This window comes from Neolamprologus brichardi, chromosome 1 (genome assembly GCF_056152115.1).
Source record: "Neolamprologus brichardi isolate AB-2024 chromosome 1, ASM5615211v1, whole genome shotgun sequence".
Lineage (NCBI taxonomy): Eukaryota > Metazoa > Chordata > Actinopteri > Cichliformes > Cichlidae > Neolamprologus > Neolamprologus brichardi.
In genome coordinates this window covers 31,083,135-31,105,523 of record NC_142104.1, presented here as the reverse complement: position 1 = coordinate 31,105,523, position 22,389 = coordinate 31,083,135, and the positions used below count along the sequence as shown (strand labels likewise).

Here is a 22,389-nt window from a genome sequence, read left to right as displayed (position 1 = left end):
GTCGAAGCTGTGTTTAACACACGAGCTTCTGCAGATACCTCAAATAAACGCATAACCCGCTGCTGGTGTTGCTATGCTAAGTTTGCTTGATTTAAACACGGTAGAATTATAGAAACATTCAGTGTTATGTTATTGGATTATAACAGACATATATAGGGTTTAATTTACTTTGATTTACTTTTTCCTTCAACAAAGTCCTAAAATCATCTCAGTCTTGTTGTTTTTAAGCTGTGACTCCGACAGACGCTCCCTACATGCTAAAACTGCCTTTAAAATTGACGAGAGACACAAAATCGTACTCAAACACGAGTGTTAATTTGTGTCTGATTAAATATTCCAAAATGAAAATGACACGAAAGCTGCAATCAGTTTTTCCGTTATGCTCTAATAAACCAGCTTTATTCTGCTAAATGACTTCTCCTTCAAGCTTTTTTGCTGACTAATTTTGAAGTTTTTGTTTACTCTAAACTTCTTGCTTAATATTAATTGAGAATGTGACATAAACCCTTCAATTTATTGAACAAATGTACTAATGAAGCATGCGATTAACATTCAAGCGAAATCATGTTACAAATAAATCAGTTTGCAACGAGCCATAAGGCAGTACTAATAAGCGGGCCACATTTGATTAGCCATTATTAAATGCAGCACCTGATATAAATACATAGCAGCATGAGCCATATGAAGCTGAAAATTTCAAGGGGGAAAGACGGTAGCAGCACTGCTTATGTAAAACGTTCATGCTTATGATTTTACCTAATCTCCACAAAATTGTACATTTACATTTAAAAAACTGGTTAATAGAGCTTGTGAAGTACTCCTATTATGAAAGGTGTCAGCCATGAAAAGCAGGCTTTGAATGATGACATCTACAGTACTGTCATTATGAGTAAAAGGGGTTGTACAGAATGGCATTTGTGCAGCCCTTGAATGTGAAAGTATTAATTATATACTCTCGAATAGACTTTGCATATTTGCATTGCCCTAAGGACTTATACATGCAACCTTTCTGTCTCAAATACAAAGTAAACAAAAACAAAAAAAAATGCAAAAATAGAAGGGACAAAATAAAGATGGCGACGAGGATTTCCACTCTCTGGCTAATCTTAGCAAGGTGACTCCACCCCTCCTGTCTGGGAGGCTTCTGTCAGACCTCCAGGTTAGTCACTTTACCTTTATGCACCTTCCTGCAGCTGAATGAACAGGCATCTGATTGTGGATGTACATCAATTGCTAAAGAGGAAGTCATTTGCAGAATTTTAAGCACTGAAGGTGCTTTTGTGTAAAGGGAGAAAAAAGTCTTTTGGCGAGGCTTTGATTGGAGGATTTACCAATGCATGAGCCATGATTTTGTTAATTTTTTCACTGAAGTCAGTAGTTGTGTAGTGCCTCTCTACAAGTACAATTCCAACTTCAAGCAGCATACAAACCAACTGGTAAGCACGATTCGCAGGATGTAGTGATGTGGTGGTAGTTCATGAGATGAGTAACGGCAGTGAACGGTGTGCCTTCAAAATACTTTTTCATATGTTTTTTAGCAGTTTTTGTGAAACTTTCCAAAGGATCATGCAACTTTATGCATGGGCTTGATGCATTATACAGTAAGTGCATTTAAGAAACAAAAGCTATAAGGACAATCTTTTGTCTGTTGTACAGCTACAGTAGTCCTGCTGTCCTTGGTGATGTTTTAGTAGATAACGTCGTTTTTCATTGTTGCTGTTCTATTCTTCAGTTCGCTCTGAATCAACCTCACAGTGAAGGGGTGTGTTTCTTTCAATGCTAAAAGCATAAAATTATTAGCCTAGCCTGCACTTTCCAGAAGACCTTTCACTTGTGAGGTCACTGTCCAACCCTGCTTACACATTTTTCACATCCAGTTATTTGTCCAGTGCTTTTGATTTTTTCCTTCTGCAGAAAAGAAGAAATTCGCTTTGAATACCAAGCTTTAAATTAAGTTAGCATTCACATGCATGCATAACAGTTTTAGGTAGGTAGTGGTGACACTTTGACTTTTCCTGGGAAGCCCTTGTCTGTTGCATAACTCAATCACTTGAATGCCTGAAGTGCTAAATTTATCCTCTTTAAAAGGCTTACGTGTCATTAATGCCAGAGCACAGTGTATCAGACAGGCATGATTGACTTGGCAGTTGTTCTGTCCTTACCTTGCATGTTCCCTGCCCACTTACATGTCTCAGACAGAAGGGTTTTTTTTTAAAATAATGAATCATCAAATATGCTATTGATTTAGCAGATATACATATATGACACATTACTGAACCTTTGTCTTTCCTGTTACACGTGAATTTTCATCTGCAGGATATTTAAAATACTTTAACTAGTAGGTGAAAAGGGATTTTTCTAGAGTTTATTGTTTTAAAACATCATTCCAGTTGTTCGTGTCATCAAGGTCATGGTTGCCCAAATGACACGGGCACGCGCTGTTGCATAACTGTGTACGTCTGTGCTCTACAGGATTTAAAGGCTGTACAGCTGAGAGTTGATCTTTAAGTCAAAGAGGCTTTACTCCAGACCACAACAAACCTGAGATACTTGTTGCTTCAGAGGCATCAAAAGGTAGTAAAATAAAGAAGTACATAGTCAGATGGATGAGCTCATTATCTGAAATTAACACAAAGCACCATGTCCAAGAAAATATCCTCAAAACTAAAAATGAATCAGTGAAGCAAATATATACATTTTGTGTTTTTATACAATAGCTGCAGAAAACTCCAGCACTTAGCTAGCCACTTGCTCTTTTCTAGACTTGCTGACCACTCAAACACCTTTAAACCTCAAGCCAAGTTACTCATATATATACAGAGCATTGCTCTCTGTTTAAATATCGAGGTAGTATTTTACCCAGATTAGAATCACCAGTTAACTCAGCATGCATGTCTTCCAACTGTGACAGGAAACTAGAATATTCCCATACAGCCACAGGGAGAACATTCACACTCCACATAGAAAAGCTCCTGGAGACAAGAGACTGACCAGCAGAGCCGAACCAAGAAACATGTCAGAAGCATAGAAGCATCAGTCGATCCAGCCATCTGTTCTCTTATCAGATAGTATTTCAGCATACTCTCTATGGACAGAAATACTGGGTCACCCTTGGGCTTAGTCCTTGAATTCAGGTGTTTTCAGTCCCCTTGCTACCATTTGATGAAACCAACCCTCTTGCCATGCTGTCTGCCCTTACAAATTTTGTAAAAGAATGAGTCATTTTAAAGAGCTCACTGAATTTGAGTGAGGTACCATAAGCGGATGCTACCATTGCAACCAGTCAGTTTGTGAAATTTCTTCCCTGCTAGATACTCTCTGTTAACTGTGAGTGGTCTAATTGCAAAGCAGGAGAACACACAGAGTGCTGAGTTGCATAGTGGACAGTGAAGTCGCCACAGCTCTGGTGACTCATTAACTGCAGACTCATAAAACCTCCTATGGTATTAGCATCAGCACAAAAACCGTGCATCGGGTGCTTTCTGGTATGCGTTTCCATGACTGAGCAACTCCTGTGGGTGTAGTGTGTCGGTGACCCAGTGCTTTTGTCCAGAAGTGTAATATCAATTACAAGCACAATTTCTTCCTTATTTCCTCGCAGATTTTGAGCCTGCAACCCACTGGGTTTTATTCATGTTACTTCTTCTAACTGCAACTTCCTCTGACTGTTGAAACTTGAGTGTATACAGTAGATGGGCATGAGCCCCCTCTATGGTGTCAATCATTTGCAATGAGGAGCTACTGGTTGTGGGGGGACAGTGAGTTTCATAGAGCCCATCGTCATCTGTGCTGACAGTTACTGCATTAGCAGTAGTTGCTAGTACAGTGACAACAGCATTATCTTTAAGTGGCTTTCAACTAAAGAGCCCAAGGACATTACGTGCCTTCTCATCTATTCACACACTACTGTTTTTATATGTTTTCAGTATGTGAGATTGCATTAACACGTGCGGACATCGCACTTGAGTGTTCTTGCATTTCAGCTATAATTACAATTTATCTGAGTGCAATCTAAACGTTGATTATGTGTTCTCTTAGCTACAAATCAATGCAGTTTTGTTTACTAAGCATTTGTTCTGCTTTACACTAAAAACATAGTAGTGTGGCGGAGATGTCGTGATGGCTCTCAATTATTATTATAACATCTTCCTTCTTTACCTGTTCCAGTGCCAACAAAATGCAGAAGCAAGTTGAGGTCAGGATGGATGAGAGCCATCTGGGACCAGGGGTCGACCCACCTGAGAATCCATGTGGAACCCTCTGTGATAAGATTATGAAGAACATGGTTCTCACTCTCACCATCCTTGGTAAGTTAAAAGTCCCTTTATTTACATTAATTCCTCCACAATACGCTTTTATTCATGGTTACATTTACACTGTGCAGTTTTAGGCTGTCCAAGACCTTTAGCTTACAGATGTGAAAAAACACTGTAACTGTCCCTATTGGATACATGCTTCATGGGTGATTTTAAAACAGAGTGAGAGAAATTGTGTTCTAGATGAACGGCAGGTTTCCAAGTGCAGATGGAAAAGAGCAGGTGTTGCCAGCAGGAGGGCAAAGATAAAAATCTGCAATGAAGATTGAGTTTCCAGCAGTTGTTATAGCCTGTGAAGTGACCCTATAAATAAATAAATAAATAAATAAATAAAGCAAATAAAGCCTCACATCCTGTAAGGTATGATGCCAGGTTAATAAAATGTTATCAGATCGTTTTGATTTTTCCAGTCTGTTTTATTGGGCTCTTCTATGACAGGGAACTTATTAAAATATATATAGGTAGTTTAATCGTCATGATGGTATTTACACAAACTTAGATTTATCTGGATCATCATGCAAGGTATGTCGACATACCAATCCATCACTGTGTGTCAACTGCCAAACGCTGCCCAGGGAGTGCAGAAGGAACTTCTTCCTTCCATTTTTCTTATGAGACCAATGTTTTGGTGCGTGATGGAAGAATATTAAAAAAAAAAAAAGAAGCTATAGGATATTTCGACTGTCATAGCCATCACTGTTCTCCTCATGCTGCAAAAGCTTTGTGTTGTGTAAATGGAACTATTGTAGACTGTACTGTGCACTTTTTGAGAACTATCTGTAAAGGAAATTTTAGACAAAAAGAAAATATTGACAAACAACTAAACAAACAATAGACGGCTCAAGCTCGGTGCCATGTTAACGTCATTCACAGATATTTTCTGATTAGCAGAAGTCCCCATTAAAGTACACAGAGTCTATTGACCTTCTTAGTACAAAATCCAACTAAACAAATCAATACCTTTCCTATTAAATAAATAAATACAATTCTATTCAATGGAACCTCCTGTTGTTGATCCCACATCTGATCAGTTGTTAGAGCAGATAAGAGGCAGGTGTTTCTCATCGTGTGCCCCGAGGTTACGCAGTCAGGGGAGAATGGCAACACCTGGCTCCGACCAGTGAAGCAGCTGCAGTTGACCTTTACTGCATTTCTAAAAGAAAATCACCTTTGGGGAAAAAGAGGGAAAAAAATCTCCTCCACTCAATGTAAAAAAAAGCAGCCAATACTTTTTTCCCCTTTTTTAATTCTTGCTCTATCAGTGCTCTCACTGTGTGCTCCTGAGTGCCATTAAAATGCATAAATGTTCACAGCTTCTTTCTTGATGTTAAACTAGCAGGCAGCCATGACAGCCTAGGTTGTATTGCATTTAGACTGCTGTGCAAAACGCTAAAGTAGGAACCAACTTTGAAATGTAATTTCAGTGTATAAGAAGAAACGTTTACAAGCTTCAGTAACTTTTATGTCATCCTTTTTTTTCCCCTGCAAACTTTTTACAGATGTACGATAATTGGAAAAATATTTAGACTGAAGTCAAGGTGATAACATTTTTGGTGTCATTACTTTATTAGCTGCTGTAAGGTGAAATATAAGCAACCTTATTAAGTCTGATTTTTCACACTTTGTCACACTTTATCACCTTTCTACAAGTAATACTATGACACAGTGACTATGGGAGGACAGGTGATGTTAAACAAATGACTGGCTCTGTGTTTGATTTGTTTCTTTTTTATTTGTTGTCTCAGGTGTGTTTCTGGGTTCCATCGCCGGAATGCTTCTGCGGCACATATCACCTCTCCCTCCTGATGTTATACTGATCATTGCTTTTCCTGGAGAGATCCTAATGAGGATGCTGAAGATGCTTATTTTGCCTCTTGTTGTTTCCAGTCTGGTCACAGGTGGGTGAGGCACAGTAACTCGAACATACGATGTTCTGCTGAATTTGCTGACAACTGTCGTGAAATGAGGTCAAACGGTGCTACTTGTTACCTTGGAGTTGAGTCGCACCAGCAGAGATGTGAGAGTGGGTGTATTTTTTTTCCTGGTAAACTGGGGAAAAAATGATCTTAAAATTGCTTTTTTTACATTTTGGCAAAAAAAAAAAAAGAAGAAGGAGAAGAAGAAGAAAGGGGGGGGGGGGGGGGGGGGGGGAGCAGTGGGAGGAAAAAGAGCCACAGAACAGATTTTGTTTATTTCATACTGAACAAGTACACAGGTGTTACTGTTTTTCTACACTGGGATCTATTTTTAGTGAATGCATGAGCCGCAGTCTGTTACTGTGCAAAGAAAAAAATAGAGCTGAAAGTTGCATTGGTGTGAAGCATATAGACATAGTTACAGTAAGTTCCCTGTGAGCCAGGTGTTTTTTTAACAAACTGAGAATGACTGTAATATAGGATTGTGTTTGACCTTTTTATGCCTTATAGTTGTGTTATAGCTTTATATTTATTCATTTCAAAAATATCCGAGGTTACAACATGAGATATTATGTATAGAATTACTTTTAAGAAAACTAAATATTGCTGACCAATATATTAGCAAATAATACTAGCAAACTGATGCTGTATCAGTATCTAGTTAAAAAATTCAGTTCTGTGGCACAATGTCTGCTTTTGTACACCCCATCATTATTTACAGCAGTTATGTGAGTTTTAGTTGCAAAATGTGTTCTCTCAGACTGATACGGTGCTTTTATTAATTAATAATTATTAATAATTAATAATTAATTATGGCCACAGCTGCTTTAAACTAGCAATACCAATAAAGCAAATGAGTTTTTATGTTTCTATAATGGTTAATCCACCAGTGTGCGCATGCTCTTAAATCCAAATTATATTTTTAATTATAAAATCAAATAATTTGTTTGTTATCAATGATGTTAGTGTTTTAGTAAACATACAGAAAATAGTAAAGCACATGATTATTATGATTATTTTTTTTATATCAAGATGCATTTATTTACTTCCATTCCTAAAAAGCAAACTTTTATTGGTTGAACGTTATGCTTGATAATGTCAGACTTCTCAGAGAAGTTTGGCTCAAATTCGGGTCGAAAAACATGAATTCAGTTTGTTGTTTGCCTAACAAATAGTAATATAATTATTACGTTTTAAATGTGTTTTTTACAGATGTCTGAAATATTTGTGATTTCTTCGTTTTATGATACTTGGTTTAATAAATTTGTTAAGCACTGTACGTTTGCTCATACTTAAATGGCAGTTTTACAGTAAGAACATTAACCCTTTATTCCTATATTCACTCCTCCTGATTTTGCCACCACAGTCGCATCCATCAGTAAAAAATTACTTAGTCCTCACCTTTATCTTATGATGAAAACATGTCAAGCTAGATGGCACTCTTTACTGCACTCATATAAACATCAATCATTGGCAAGTTCAGTTTCAGTTCAGAGTTTGAGACTGTCACAGTGCAGCTGAGCTGTTCTAATGGCACTCTGTGACATAACTCCTTGCTGGACTTCATACTTAATATTTATAAATCACTTGATTTATTTCCCATCTGTATGTTATCCTAATGTAGCTGAAAGTGGACTTTAGAGCTCACATGCCACATGCTGCTCTTATTGGAAGGACTTTAGCAATTTGGTTACAGTAGCCAATTAATTTAAACAGATTAATTTAATGACATCTTAGCGCCTATTTTGATTCATTATTGTCATTCTGAGTAAATATTATTATATCCTGTAAAACATACTTTGCCAACAGGACTAGCTGGTTTGGATGCCAAATCCAGTGGGCGACTAGGCACCAGGGCCATGGTGTACTATATGTCGACAACGGTGATTGCGGCTGTCCTAGGAGTAGTCCTGGTGCTGGCCATCCATCCCGGGAACCCCAAGCTTAGGGCCAATCTTGGACAGGGAAAGAAGAACGATGAGGTGTCCAGTGTGGATGCTTTATTTGATCTCATCCGAAATCTTTTCCCAGAGAACTTAGTGCAGGCCTGTTTCCAGCAGGTAGGGGTTTCACAGATGGTCTTCATCCACCGCATAAATGTGATTCACATGTCAGTTCCTCCAACTGATTCTTGTTTTCTTTGCTTGCTGTCCAGATCCAGACAGTAACCACCAAAGTACCAGTACCCACTAACAGGACCAGAGCACCTCCGCAGTTCACAGTCAAAAGGTCACTTCAGTTCAAGAGTGGGATGAATGTCCTGGGTAGGTTTGAAAGCACGCCCAGTGCATAAATGGAATCACTTAGCAGGGTTACTGATGAAAAACAAAAGTTCTGTTTTTTAAAAAAAAGTTCCATCATCAAAGGGAAACATTCAGATAACACAAAGGCATTGATTGGCATCAGTGTCTGCAAACACAGATTTTTGAGCTCCTCACCAGGGGCGCCTGATGTAGGGTGTCTACCTCTCCATTGTGCTCATGTTTATTAACATTATTACCAACTTAGGACAGTCTTATAACTTTACATTGGCTGAATTTTCTTTAAACACTTTAATTTGTATTTAGTTTGCATTTCATTTCATTAGTGCTATAACTAAATGCTCTAGTTTGGTATTTTGAACATTCCCAACACCTAGGACAGCCTTTCTTTCTGTACAGTACTTAAAATGAATGATTGGTTGCCTGTCAATTTAGATTTAGTCTACAATACATACAAATGTACTTTATATATTTTAAAATTAGGTATTGTACATAGCAGAATGTTGCTTTGCTGTCTAGTAATATGTCTGAATAATTCTTCCTCCGAGCAAGTAAAATGATTAACTTTCTATTAATTTATACTAAATTATCATATTCCGTGTCTTACAGGTTTAATTGGATTCTTTGTTGCTTTTGGAGTTATTATGGGGAAAATGGGCGAAAAGGCCAAGCTAATGTTGGAGTTTTTCAACGTACTCAATGAGATTGTTATGAGGCTCGTTGGTGCAATTATGTGGTAAGTTCAGTTCATCACAAGCACTGTTCCACACAAGGTTAAAACAGCTGCAGGCCCCAATTTTTAAAAGGCAGAAAAAAAGCTATCAGAACTTGAAAGTAGATGCCCCCCACCTGCAGTTCACCCCACTCCATTTTAAGCCCCTAACACTAAAACACCACTCCCTGAAGGGATATTCCTAATGCATTTCAACAGGTTGCGTTGGTTTCCATAATAAGTATTTTTGCTCTTTAATACTTTCATTATCTGGATTGAAAAGCCCAGTGATTGGCCTAAAGCTTCTATTGTGGGGAACATTAAAGCTTGAAAAGAGACTCTCGAGTAAATACGGGAGCCTTGTACACTATGAAACCACTTGAATAACAACATGCTGCTAAATCAAAGCAAAACTGTGTTTCCTATTCCTAACAATTTATTCTCTTATATATGTATATATATATATATATATATATATATATATATATATACTTAGATATTTATATATATATATATATATATATATATATATATATAAATATATATATATATATATATATATATATATATATATATATATATATATATATATTTATATTTATAAGCTGAATACTATATACTATATTTTCCTGTGCCTGACATATTTATAACCAAAATACACTCTGTCTTCAGGTATTCCCCTGTTGGTATTGCTTGCCTCATCTGTGGAAAAATCATCTCTATTGCTGACTTGGAGGTGGTCGCAAGACAACTGGGAATGTACATGGTTACTGTGATAGTGGGCCTTATCATCCATGGAGGAATTTTTCTTCCACTGATATATTTTATAATAGTAAAAGAAGACCCCTACAAGTTCTTCATGGGAATATTCCAGGCTTGGGTCACGGCGCTCGGAACAGCGTCCAGGTATGAGGGAGTTTTGCATCTGTTTGTGTTGAAAGTTTGTAGAATTCAGACTCTCTGACTCTCAGAGGACCACAGTATCCCTGTCTAGAAATCAGGCTTTGTTTTTCAATGTGATATATGCTTTTATAAATACTTTTATAAATACTCCATCACAGATGCTAAATAATCAACCATTTTTTTGGAGTGATAACTATGGAATTAGCTTGCTAGCAACACTTTCTCACTTTGCTTCCACATGGAATATCTCCATGTTTTATTAATGGCACCAGATACACTCTTCCCTCTACAGAGGTGAGCTCAGCTTTTTCCCAGTTCCTTCCAGCTCACCATTCCACAACCTTGGAAGAAAGAAGCCAAGCAAGTTTGGAGTCACAGCTGTGGTTATTTCTATGATATTCTGTCTTAAAAATGAATTCAAACAAGTTAAAGTTTTTGATTGTTTTCAAAAGTAAAACGCCTGAAAGCCCTTATATGAATCAAATAATGGTGCAATTAAATTTAAAAATTAATGCAATATAAAGAGTGATTCAGGCAAATTAATTCTCAACAGAAAGTCTATAATTTGTTGCAGAGTTCTTTATTCCTGCACGTTTTTAGTCCCAAATTGGGTGCACAGTTTGCAAGCTGAATCTCATTCCATGGCGTTCATGACTGTCATATTAACAAGCTTCTTCTTGTTTTATTTGCCACAGCGCTGGTACCTTGCCTGTTACGTTCAGATGCTTAGAGGAAAACCTGGGCATCGACAAGAGAGTGACACGCTTTGTCCTCCCGGTAGGAGCTACAATCAATATGGATGGCACAGCACTTTATGAGGCTGTTGCTGCCATCTTCATCGCTCAGATGAATGGCATCACCCTCGACTGGGGCCAGATTGTTACCGTAAGGTAAGCCTACAGTCCTCCTATCCATAGGACACAAGGAGTCCCTCTGTTCTTTGATTAGTATAAAAGCAATGTCAGTCATGCTGTAGCCTACACAGTCACCATTTCTCAACCCAAACTGGGGAGACAGGGGAGAACAAACCACAGTCCACAGACTTGTAAAAGCTTGTCCTATGGACCTGGTGTCCAAACTTACTAAAACACATTATTTCTTTTGTTGCATTATCCCCTTGCACTTTACAGGCAAAGTCATTGTGTAGAATAAGGTTGTGGTTTAAATTTACTTAGACAGTGTACACTCTTACAGTTCCCAGTTTCAATACTTAGTTATCAAAATACTTTTGTCATCATAAAACCTGTGTAGAGATAGTATATGGTGTTAGCTGTGTACAGATAGTAAGGATGTGTGTGTATTAAAACCTTACACTTGAAAATTTCTCCTATTTAGCATGACAGCTACCTTGGCCAGTGTTGGAGCAGCTAGTATCCCGAGTGCTGGACTTGTGACCATGCTTCTGATCCTAACAGCAGTAGGGCTGCCCACTCAGGACATCAGCCTCCTGGTTGCTGTCGACTGGCTTCTGTGAGCGCCACATCAACACTGCTAACATGACAAAAGCATGCAGACATATTCTAATACCATTCAATGTTCTTACATTTTAAATTTTATGTAAGCAGTTTTAGATGTTACAATAATAAGGACAAATCCTTCCCGCTATATATTATCATGTGTAGTGAAATAAGTAATCTTTTTTTTGTAAATTTCCTGAGCATATATGCTAAAGTAATCATTTAATTTGTATGTACACATTTTTGCTAATATTAAAAGAGTAGAGTGCTTGTTTTACTGGCCTCTAACATGTGTAATCACTGTTATGACTGTGGTTGTTATGGTTTTAAGTTTTTTAATGAAAAACCATTTAATTGAGTCACACAGTGAAATATTTGTATTGTTTCAAGAAACACAACCACAGTAAACCACAGTAAATGTCAAAGGTTCTAGCACCTACACATTTGCTCCATGAAAAAGTATTTTCCCCTTCCCTTATATCTTTTTGTTTGTTTGTTTTGGGGGGATTTGTCACACTTCAGCATTTCAAATCTTTAACAAATTTAAACAAAGATAACTGGAGTAAAAGTGTCGTTTTAAAATGATCTTTCATTTATTAAGAAGAAAAAAGCTATCCAAATCTACCTACCTACCTAAACCTAATAACTGGCTTTGCCACCCTTGACAGCAAGAGTCTTTCACATTGCCTTGGAGGAATTTTGGCTCTCTCTTCTCTGAAGAATTATTTTAATTCAGCTATAGTATTAAACAGCCTGTTTAAGATCATTTCAAAGCATCTAAATGCATCTAAAGAGTCCAGACTTTGACTGGGCCACTCCAGAGCCTTCATTTTGCATTCAGAGGTTGTTTTCTCTCTTCTTTTTTTTAGCTATTCAGAGGTGCTGCTCAAGGTAGCTTGAGCTTCAGGGCATGAGCTGATGGACCATAGGTTCTCCTCCTGTTTTTTTTTTCTGGTAGACAGCAGAATTCATGGTTCAGTTATGACATGATGCCCAGGTCCTGAAGCAACAAAGCTGCCCCAGGCCATCAAACTACCACCTCCACCATGTTTAACTGTTGGTATGATGTTCTCTTTATGAAATGCTGAGTTAGTTTTATATCAGATGCAATGGGATCCAAAGCTTCCAAAGACTTTCATCTCATCAGTCCACAGAATATTTTCTCTGAAGTCTTCATCAAGATGATTTTTATGTTGTCTTTGGTCAGCAGGCGTTTTTCGCCTTGGAACTCTCCCATGTATGGCATTTTTGCCTTTTTCTCACTGTTGCATCTTGAACTATGTCCTTAACTGAGGCATATGAAGACTCTAGTCATATAGCTGTTGCTCTGGGTTCTTTTATGACCTCTATAACTATGGTAACTATGGTCAGCCCGCCACTCCTGGGAAGCTTCAGCACTGTTCCAAGTCTCCTCCGTTTGTGGATGACTCTGACTGTGGTTTACTGAAGTCCCAAAGCCTTAGACATGGCTTTGGAACTCTTGATAGGCGTCAGTGACTTTGTTTCTAAGTTGCTTCTTTATATCATGGCTTTTATTTATGAGCTTTCTTGATTTATCAGGAGTGGCAGGAATGAGGCCTCGGTTTGACTAGTGAAACTGAACCCTGCTTTACCAAAAATGTGGTTAATCACATTTAATTCATGATTTAACAAGGGAAATTGTTGTGTTTTAATACAGGCCAAATTAGGTTTAGGTTTTTTTTCCCTTGATAAAAAGAATCATCATTTAAAACTCCCTAAAAGCAAAATAAAGTGATTTCATGTAAGGAATGGAGTATTTTAAGAATCTTGGAGTATTGTTCACAAGTGGTGGGAGAGAGGAGCAGAAAATTGACAGACTAATTGGTGCTGCTGTAACAGTCCATTGTTGTGAAGCGAGAGCTGAGCATAAAAGCAAAACTATTGATTTATCATTTGCTCTACGTCTCAACTGTCACCTGTGGTCACAAGCTCTGGGTTGTCACAATAAACTGAGATCACAAATACAAGTAAGGAAATGAGCTTTCTATGAAGGCTGGCTGGTTCAGTCATTCAGGAGGGGCTCGAAGTAGAGCTGCTACTCCTCGAGAATGAGCCAGCTGAGGTGATTTGAGCTGACAAGGATACCTCCTGGGCATCTCCTGGGTGAGGAGTTCCGAGGGAGCCACCAGGGTAGACCCAGGCCTGTAAATGCCTCGGTGTTCCCCCAGATGAACTGAAGGAGGTAGCTGGGGAGAGGGAGATATAAGTGTCACTGCTTAGATTGATGTCCCCACAACCTGGCCCCAAATAAGCAGTAGACAGTTGATGGATGGATGGATGTGCGGATGGTGTTTTTATTCATCTAGTGCTTTTTTCTTTTTGTTTTTTTTAACATGTAGGGATCGTTTCCGTACCTCTGTTAATGTGGTTGGGGACTCCTATGGAGCAGGCATCGTGTACCACCTTTCCAAAGACGAGCTTGACACCTTTGACGCCCAGCAGGTCCGGATGGACGACTTTGAGATGGCAAAGACACAATCGTTCTTTGAAAATAACACCAACCAGAATGTGTACGCTCACCACAACTCAGTGATGATAGACGACTGCAAGGTACATTTCACGTTAACGGACATAGAGACCTGTATGTAGCGCATCCTTCCCAGCTGTGTGTTTGTCTTTCTTTTTGTCTGTTACTCTTTTCTCTGTGGCTTCCTATGTTGGCGTATTGGTGTCTGTGTGAATAGTACAAGTCATTCTTGACTGAAAAATGTCGTCTTTAAAGTGGTGAAAAGCTAAATAAATATTTTTTTTATATTTATTTATTCACCTGTTGATCATATGAAAAAGCAGTTTTTGTGATACCAGGTTTATCAAAATTTGTTCACTTCTACATCATACATTGTTCTTATTGTTTATAAAAACTGAATCAGTTTATTTTAAAGGCTCAACACTAATCTAATTCATTGTCTCGTACATGTGGCATTTTTTTTCTGTTTTATTTCATTTGCTTACTTAATTGGACATGTATTTATGGTAGCCCTGACCAAATTATTAGTTTTTAAACTTTTAACCATATTTTTAAAGTGATTTTAGCCAGTGGTATACATAAAGACTGCTGTTTTTTCCATATCATCATCAATCATCCAAAGTGATGCATTCATTTAAGAAATGCCTATTTCATGCCTCCTGTCTATACTGTAGCTAGATTTCTAAACAAACGACAGAAAAAAAAAATTATTCACGTTCATTGCCTGTATAGTGATGAATATCATTATTGTAATTTGGTTGGGGAGAGAATCCATTAAATACATGGCCAACTCTGAAAAAATGACTTAATGTACTTGACTATCGCTGCATGACAATGTGTTTTTGTCTGTCGGGGACTAACTAAACTCAGCCCCAAGGTCAATGGCCAACATGTAATGAAGCAATGGTTTCTCTGCTCCCAACCACTGACAGTCTGTCGGTAACAGTGCCTTGGTCACAACAGTTAGTTGTTCTTGATAATTGCTTACAGGTCACCATGGGCAAAAATGGCAACACTGCAGAATTCTCTCTTGTTGAGGAAGACCCATGGAAATGCGGGTAAAGCAGATTCAGATGCCGCTGCACCTTACATGAGTATTACTTTTACTTTCTGCCGACACAACTGCAAAAATACAAGCAACGACAAAAAGCAATCATATTAAGAAGAAGACATAAAAGATAAGAAAAGAAAGCATTAAGGGGAGGTTAACAGGAGTCGGACAGATTTTGAAAATTCCTTTATTCATCTGGGTAACTGAATGGATCAAATCTTCACCCTAGATCAGATCTTGTATAACTTCTGCACAAACTGTAATAAACTTCCATGCACTTGTAGAGACAACATTCAGTTGACAACACTCAGGGCCTTACTTGGTGCTGCTGCAAGCTACCTGTCCTGTCAACGCAAACAAATTCTTCTACTCTGTGCAACATGTCATGTTTCTTTTGTACCAAACCATTTTCTTTGTAGCTTAAAGGAGGGTGTGTGACTGATGCCCTTGCTGCTTAACTTATATACGAGGAGCATGTGATATAAAAGGCATCAGAATCTGACAGATTTTATTGCTGAATTGTTGATACCATCAGCGGTTTCACAATCTGTAAGCTTATGGCAAAGAAAAGAAAAGAAACCAAAGCAGAGTGTCTTGTTGTTGAATTGCAAAGAAAGGTCATGGCAGTTAAACCTTTGACTGTTCAGCTCAGGATTATTCCCTGATGTCACACACAAGGTCAGAGCTGATAAGTGAAGATTAGGATTTAAAAGCACAGAGTGTGGCCTCTAAATGTAGCAACACAAAGTACATAATGTGTTGCTGAGAGTAAAGCTCAAATAGATTACATAAAGGGTGTCCTCCCAGTTATTTATCCATATGTTTGTTTCTTTGTTTTTTTGTATGTATGTCCTTAATGTATGGATAACTGAGTTTCTGTTAATAATCAAAAGTCTGCTGTGTCCTAGAAATCATGTGTGTACGAGTGTGTTTCTGACAGAGAGTGGGGGAGATTAACGAAAAGAAAAGGAACAAAAAACTGGAGGTTTAATGAGAAGAAGTGGGGATGTCTCTCAAACTCTCAACAGACCAGTGCATTGTCCAGTGTTTTATTTCAAACCGTTTATTTCTTTACTATATGACAACCTTGCCTTGATGATGTCACCTGCAGAGTGCAGTTAGTATGATCATGATCACTGAAGCATGGATGAAAGCTAGTATGGATTGTCGCGCTAGAATAGAAAAGAGTAACAGAAGTTTTGTGAGTGAGGATGGCTGGGCCTTCTTCACAAGGTTTTGTAGCATCTACAAAACAGATTTAGATAGAAATAACAAGCTTGTAATTACACCTAGAGTTAATTAGCTATGGTCACGTCTGTTTGGCAAGTGCACGCTAAATTCTGCCTCCAGCACTCGCATAAATCTGACGCTGTAACAACAAGGTCATTGGATGTTGGCTCAGTATGTACATGTTTGTGAGTTTCACTCTGGTGTTCAAAACTAGATGAAACTAGATTATTCATTTCTTTTTCATATAAGCAGAAGCTTATATAAATATATATATATATATATATGTATATATAAATAAAAGTGCCTGCTTGCACTTTGTGTATATACTCTCTTTAGGTAAAAAGTGTACAAATCAAATGTATAGACTTGATATTTTTGTCATCATAATGGTTTTTGCTATGTAAAAAATTTATATAATGACCATAATGATATACAACTTTGCAGTTATGCTAGAACAATGCTAATTTATTTATTTAATGGGCCATTAGTTATCTCAATAGGTTGTGACCTTAGGGTTATTCATTAACAAGGAATCCATTACATGTGTTTGTTTTTAAGAAAGATTGCAAATTGTTTTCTGGGGGAAAAGTCCACTATTTGTCAGTGTGGGTACAAATTTTTATTGACCCACTGCATATTTGGTTGCTTAAGGGTTCTGAGCAAGCTTGTTTTTCAGTATGTGAGAATATGGGTAATGCCATATAGGGTATCTCTAAAGGCAAAGACTGCAGTAAGCCATTCATTTGTCACTGATTCTCTTTATGCTTCTCCATTTCTTTAATTTATTATTGGTCATTGTTTTAGTTGATGATATGTTATTAGTCAACTGGCCTACCATAGCAAGTGTTTTCTATAAAGATGTAAGACTTGTACCATCTTTAGATGATTAAACTCCTATTTTGTATCTTTGTTTGGGATTCTGTACACATATCTGTCTGAGAATGCATTAAATATTTTTTTGTGTCTGACATTCATCATCATGCTAAGCTCTGACTGGCTAAATGGAAGTAAGAGTGAAGGGATTTGTGCTTCACGATCACATCACAGGAGCAAAAATATTCGTCTGAAAAATGGACCGAAAGTGTATAAATGTTTTAATGCATGTGTGTGTAAAGATTATTGGAAGCAAATAAATGTTTATTGATGAGCTACCATTGTGATTATTCCTCATAGGAGGCAGGATGCAGTACAGCATATGAATGTTCAGTAAGTGCATGTTACCACTGCTGAAGTGCTGTGCAGGCTCTCAAGAGGAACTAGACTCAGTGAGCTGAGTACCATTCAGTACTCCAAGATTCTACAACAAAAACAACAGAGCAGCTTAATATAAGTTACAGTCCACAACACAGTCTTCAATAAGATTATTACAGAAACAATAACTTTGTAACAAATGACACTTTTAACAAAAAAAAAGAAAAAAAGAAAAGGCCAGTTGGAAAAAAGGAAACCACATGAATTACAAAGAAAAACTGAAAAAAAAAACACTGTAGAGAGTTTAGCTCCATTTGAAATAAATGACATTACCACACTTTACCTGACCAACACATAATTTAAAAATTTAAAAAGAAAGAAAAAAAACTTAATAATGCAATAAATAGACTAATCAAAATTTACTGCAACTAAAGGTGTCATCAAAGTTTTTCAAAGTCAGTGGGAAAAAAAAGAAAAGACATATTGTTGTCATTCAGACAAGAATCAGGGGTGTGAGAGTCCACAAATCCCCTTTTGCTCGGCAGTTTGGACAATTTTGTTCCTCTTTTAAATTATTGTGCTTGAAACACAGTCTCATGGTTCTGTTTTTCTGAAGGTTTGTTTCTGGATCTCAGTATGTGGGACCATATTCTGGAACATCTTCCAGGGGAATGACAGTGTACTCCCCTGAATGTCCATTCTCCTTGGGTTTCTCATTAGGCAGGAAAGTCTCCATCTCTCGCTCCCTCTTCTGGTTCGAGAGGTTATTTGAAGCCACTGTCAGATTTGCCTGGTTTGGTCCATTCCACCTGCAACATAAAAAACATTAATTAAAATTCTGTGCTTTGAGAAGATCTACTCAGATATGTTGTTCGTTTTTCTGACATATGAGTCTTACTTGTGTCTGGTTGCGATGGCAACACAGAGTATTACAAGTGCTGCAACACCAACGATAAAGCCAAGGATGATGATCCAATCTGGTCATATGGGAGAGGTGTGTTATAAAGGTGGAATGAGTGTTGTTTGTGTATTAATTGTGCAGAAGTGTGGTTTTTGTCTGACTCACCGGGTGTAACGTGTCCTTTGTGTGTCGGTTCAGTGTTTGTCATCTGCGTCTGTGTCTGTGGTGCTAATTGCACATAAAAATAGAATTGTAAACCCCTCCATATACACCATAACAATTTAACATACAGGTACTTTTTGTTAATTACACAATATTTACCTTTAATATTGTACTGATTATTCTCCCGATGCAGAAAATTTCGATTTTGTTTTGATAGTTCTGATGATACAGTGCTAGTTTCTACACTCGAGCCAGATGTCATAGTGGTGCTTTTAGAAACCAGTTCAGACCCTGAACCAGAATCCACGTTTGTTGTGACGTCACTGGTAGAGACAGCAGGATCAGTAGTTTGCGAGAGGACGTTGTTGTTTGAAGTGTTGCTTGACTGGTCTTCACTTGTCACCGATGTTGTGGTGGTATGGCTAAAGAGGGAAGGTGAGGTATATCCTGAACCTCTCCCCTTTAACATGTAATGCTCTGTGAAGTCCGACGTCGGAGCATGCGTTGTTGTTGTGGTATCAAATGCGATGGGGATTGTTGATTCGACAGCACTCCCCTCAAACATGTAACTCTCTGTGGAGTTAGAAGTCGGCGCATTTGTGGCATTCGTTGTCGTGGTATCGAGTGTGAAGGCGATCGGTGATTCGTCACTGGTCTCTCCTAAACCACTGCCATCATTCACGGCACTCTCTATGAATCCAGAGGTCTGAGCATTTGAAATACTCAGCGTTGTGGTTTCATGCGGTGAGATGGACGTTGTTAAGATGTCACTGATCTTTCCAGCAGCACTTCCTTCGGTCATATCTTCAGAGTTGTAAACCGGTGTTTGTGATGCTTGAACTGTGGCACTTATTTTGGGTGTTTCAGTTGTAAGCGTAGGCGATGGACCAACAATGAACCCCTCCGTCATGGCATCCTTGAGAAAGCCTGCATCAGGGTTGGCAGGGTTCTGGGTCACAGCTAGGACAAAGAAAAAGGAAAAAAATCCATGTATCATCTTAAGTGTTTACCTACTGGCTCTGACATGAGAAGGGAGGAAAGTTACCAAGCTTTGTTAAACACAAAAGGACCACACAGAGCTTATGTTGCTTCAGCCCAAAGTCTTGTGTTAGCTTGTTATGTGACCCGCTTTGATAAGGTGTGGTGAGAGACAGTAATAATTAACCTAGGTGACTATTCGTGTATTAGTGTGTTAACAAAAGAGAAACAGCTCCATCAAAGCATCAGTTTTAATACCACGCCAAATAAACCGGGCCAACATAACTGCTTTCTGTCTTTCAAAAAGTATTAAGCCATTGTTAGGATTTTGTGTCACAAAGGAAGGAAGTCTCATATCTTCTGGTAAACCATTATAATTGCTGGTGAATAGAAAACATTTAACTTTTTATTTAATTGGTTCTTTTCTCAAATATTTCTTTTTTAAGATACTTTATAAGTTAATTCATTCTTATATTTACCTGACATCTACAACTACTTGGTATTTTTCAAGTAGAATTTACATTAGCAGTATCTTGGAGCATGAATTGAGTTGTTAGCAGTTCTACTACCAAAGGTCCCCCTTAACCTTGTAGCCCATATTTAAAATGCTTTATGTTGTTAAATGCCACTTATACACTGATGGAATAGTGTAAGTAAACCAATGAAACTATGTATAGTTTACATTTATATAGAAAGAAAGGAAGGATGAATAAAAGAAAGCGGCTCAGCTCAAATCACACATCTCCACTCTACATTTCTGCCCAGTCACATTCAGCTGTTACACATGTAATCTCATAGGGAACACCCTATGAGATTACATGTGCAACAGCTCTTCGCTGATCTTTGGTTTCAAGACAAATTCATTAATGCACCTCCTGGAACAGAACATTTCACAAAGACTTCTGTGTGTAATCGAGCTCTGCCAGTGAGACCTGTGCACTAACAATGAAATGTGACTCGTTACGGAAGCGCCATACTTCAAATATAAAGAGAAATTTAGGTAGTAGCAGGAGGGTGCTGATTCACGGGGTAAAGAGAACCCTTTGCTCCTAAATCTTGCGATGGAATCTTTTTTATACAGCATCATTCATCATCAATTAATAAATAGCTTTGATGTGGTTGTTTTTACAGTTTAACTGTCAAAGACAAATCCACATTGAAATAAAAAAGCTGAAAATTCTGCTAAAAACAATTTACTACAATACTTATTTAAAAAAATATCACCTACTATTAACAGGTGTTGAATGAACAGCAGCAAGAAGTCCCAGAAGAAGTCCCAAAAGAAGATTCCTCATCTTCATAATAGAGAAAGGTGCTAAAATCAAGGACTGAAAGTAACTATGAGCCAGCTGGAACTATATTGCACAGTGAACTGATACTTTGAGCCAGATAAATCATGCCTTTGCCTTTTTATACAGCAGCAGGTCATATCAGCACAAAAGCTAGCGTCACAGAAACACACAAGAGCTCAGACACACCTTTTGACACGCCTTCTTCCTCATCCACTTTCTCACGGTTTTTTTCTCCCTCAGGCACAGCACTCATGTCAGAATTACATCAATGCAAAGTTCCTGCTCAGGATTTTCCTTGCCTAGTGAAAGTTATAACAAATGTGTTGCATGATGGGATTCGGTTATCATTTATTGCAGGGCTGTATCACATGAAGGCAAAACAAGAACATGTTTTAGTGTGTAGGACTTCTGTTAGATTCAGTGGTGTTTTAAAGGGGCCAGAAAATGTTTAAAGAAAGTGCTGCACAAACATATGCACCAAATGTCAAACAGTATCAGTATCCTAATCTATAAACCTACTAAGATTATATAAGAAATGGAAAAATACAGTTTGCATAAAATATTTGCAAGGACCTGAGCTTGTCACTGAAGGGGTAGGTGCAATTTTTTTCTCATTTACCTACATTTAAGTATGACATGTGGATTTTTTTTTAACAAGAAAGATACTTAATCTGATACATTTGAATCTGTTAAAAGCCTAATAAAGCTAGCCATTGTTGCCTTTGTTTGAAAGGAGTGTATGAGTGTAAGATTACATCTCTCCATGTCGGGTAATGCAGGCGAGAAACATGCAAGAGAAAAGAAAAACATACAAGGGATCATTACTGATTGCTCGGGTGTTATGTAATGCAATCCAACCAGCAGGTGAATAATAGGGAAACTCAGGTGAAACTCTGGGTACCATGTAAAAAAGCCTTCACAGAAATGGAAAAATCTGTTGATGACAGAAGAGAGGCTTGGAAACTGCTCAAGACTCAGTTAGACAAATGATACATTATGTGCAGTTCTACAGATGCATGAGACAACACATCATCTTTTATCAGTACTTTCTTATCATCCTATCTTCCATTCCCATGTCACAGAAGAAGCCTGGCATTTTAACAAAACAAGGCAATACATTGTTGGCATGGTTTCATAGTTTTAATATCCAATTTTTGACTTCACTAGGAAGATTTTTGTTACAATCTCAGCTGAATATCACCTTCCTGCAGGCAGTGTGTGCTGTGTATAATAGCACTTATGATATGCTGGTATCTGACGGAAATTGATGCATGCGTCACAGCAAGACTATTGCCTCAGGTGTTCTGGCGCATTCGTGAAGTTGTGACATTCGTCATGAATTACTCAGCATGTGTGGGTGAGCTCTTGTCCAGACTCGTATTCCACACCCAGTAGAGGCTTGTTTCTGTTACTGTTAAGAATGGAATTTCACAATTTATTAGCTACGATGCACAGTAGGAAGAATCACCAGGCTAAAACACAAACCAGACGGTGCAAGTGATTCAATAATAATGAGGTACAATGTCTGTGA

The 22,389-nt window shown here is 37.9% G+C and overlaps 2 protein-coding genes across 2 annotated transcripts; one reads left to right on the top strand and one right to left on the bottom strand.

Moving 5' to 3' along the window:
* The first annotated feature begins 1,401 nt into the window (after positions 1 to 1,401).
* Positions 1,402 to 15,899, top strand: slc1a2a (solute carrier family 1 member 2a). Its single transcript, XM_006793777.2, has 11 exons — positions 1,402 to 1,436; positions 4,168 to 4,307; positions 6,062 to 6,214; positions 8,042 to 8,292; positions 8,388 to 8,496; positions 9,103 to 9,229; positions 9,878 to 10,111; positions 10,804 to 10,998; positions 11,444 to 11,578; positions 13,926 to 14,136; positions 15,044 to 15,899. The coding sequence occupies exons 2-11, from the start codon at positions 4,178 to 4,180 to the stop codon at positions 15,113 to 15,115; spliced, it is 1,617 nt and encodes a 538-aa protein (XP_006793840.1). The 5' UTR covers positions 1,402 to 1,436; positions 4,168 to 4,177; the 3' UTR covers positions 15,116 to 15,899.
* Positions 15,900 to 17,233: 1,334 nt separating this feature from the next.
* Positions 17,234 to 20,977, bottom strand: cd44a (CD44 molecule (IN blood group) a). Its single transcript, XM_035909149.2, has 5 exons — positions 20,795 to 20,977; positions 18,748 to 19,548; positions 18,592 to 18,654; positions 18,424 to 18,502; positions 17,234 to 18,334 (listed from the first exon to the last, which is right to left on the bottom strand). The coding sequence occupies exons 1-5, from the start codon at positions 20,865 to 20,867 to the stop codon at positions 18,157 to 18,159; spliced, it is 1,194 nt and encodes a 397-aa protein (XP_035765042.2). The 5' UTR covers positions 20,868 to 20,977; the 3' UTR covers positions 17,234 to 18,156.
* Between the last annotated feature and the right edge of the window lie 1,412 nt (positions 20,978 to 22,389).

Bases quoted from the DNA above. Each gene is read 5' to 3' on its own strand.
- slc1a2a (XM_006793777.2), top strand. From the start codon at position 4,178: ATGCAGAAGCAAGTTGAGGTCAGGATGGATGAGAGCCATCTGGGACCA. The intron at 9,230-9,877 runs GTAAGTTCAGTT...CTCTGTCTTCAG, and splicing joins CTCGTTGGTGCAATTATGTG to GTATTCCCCTGTTGGTATTG. The intron at 11,579-13,925 runs GTGAGCGCCACA...TTTAACATGTAG, and splicing joins GTTGCTGTCGACTGGCTTCT to GGATCGTTTCCGTACCTCTG.
- cd44a (XM_035909149.2), bottom strand. From the start codon at position 20,867: ATGAAGATGAGGAATCTTCTTTTGGGACTTCTTCTGGGACTTCTTGCT. The intron at 19,549-20,794 runs GTAGGTGATATT...TCTTTGTCCTAG, and splicing joins TCATTCAACACCTGTTAATA to CTGTGACCCAGAACCCTGCC. The intron at 18,503-18,591 runs GTGAGTCAGACA...CCATATGACCAG, and splicing joins CAAAGGACACGTTACACCCG to ATTGGATCATCATCCTTGGC.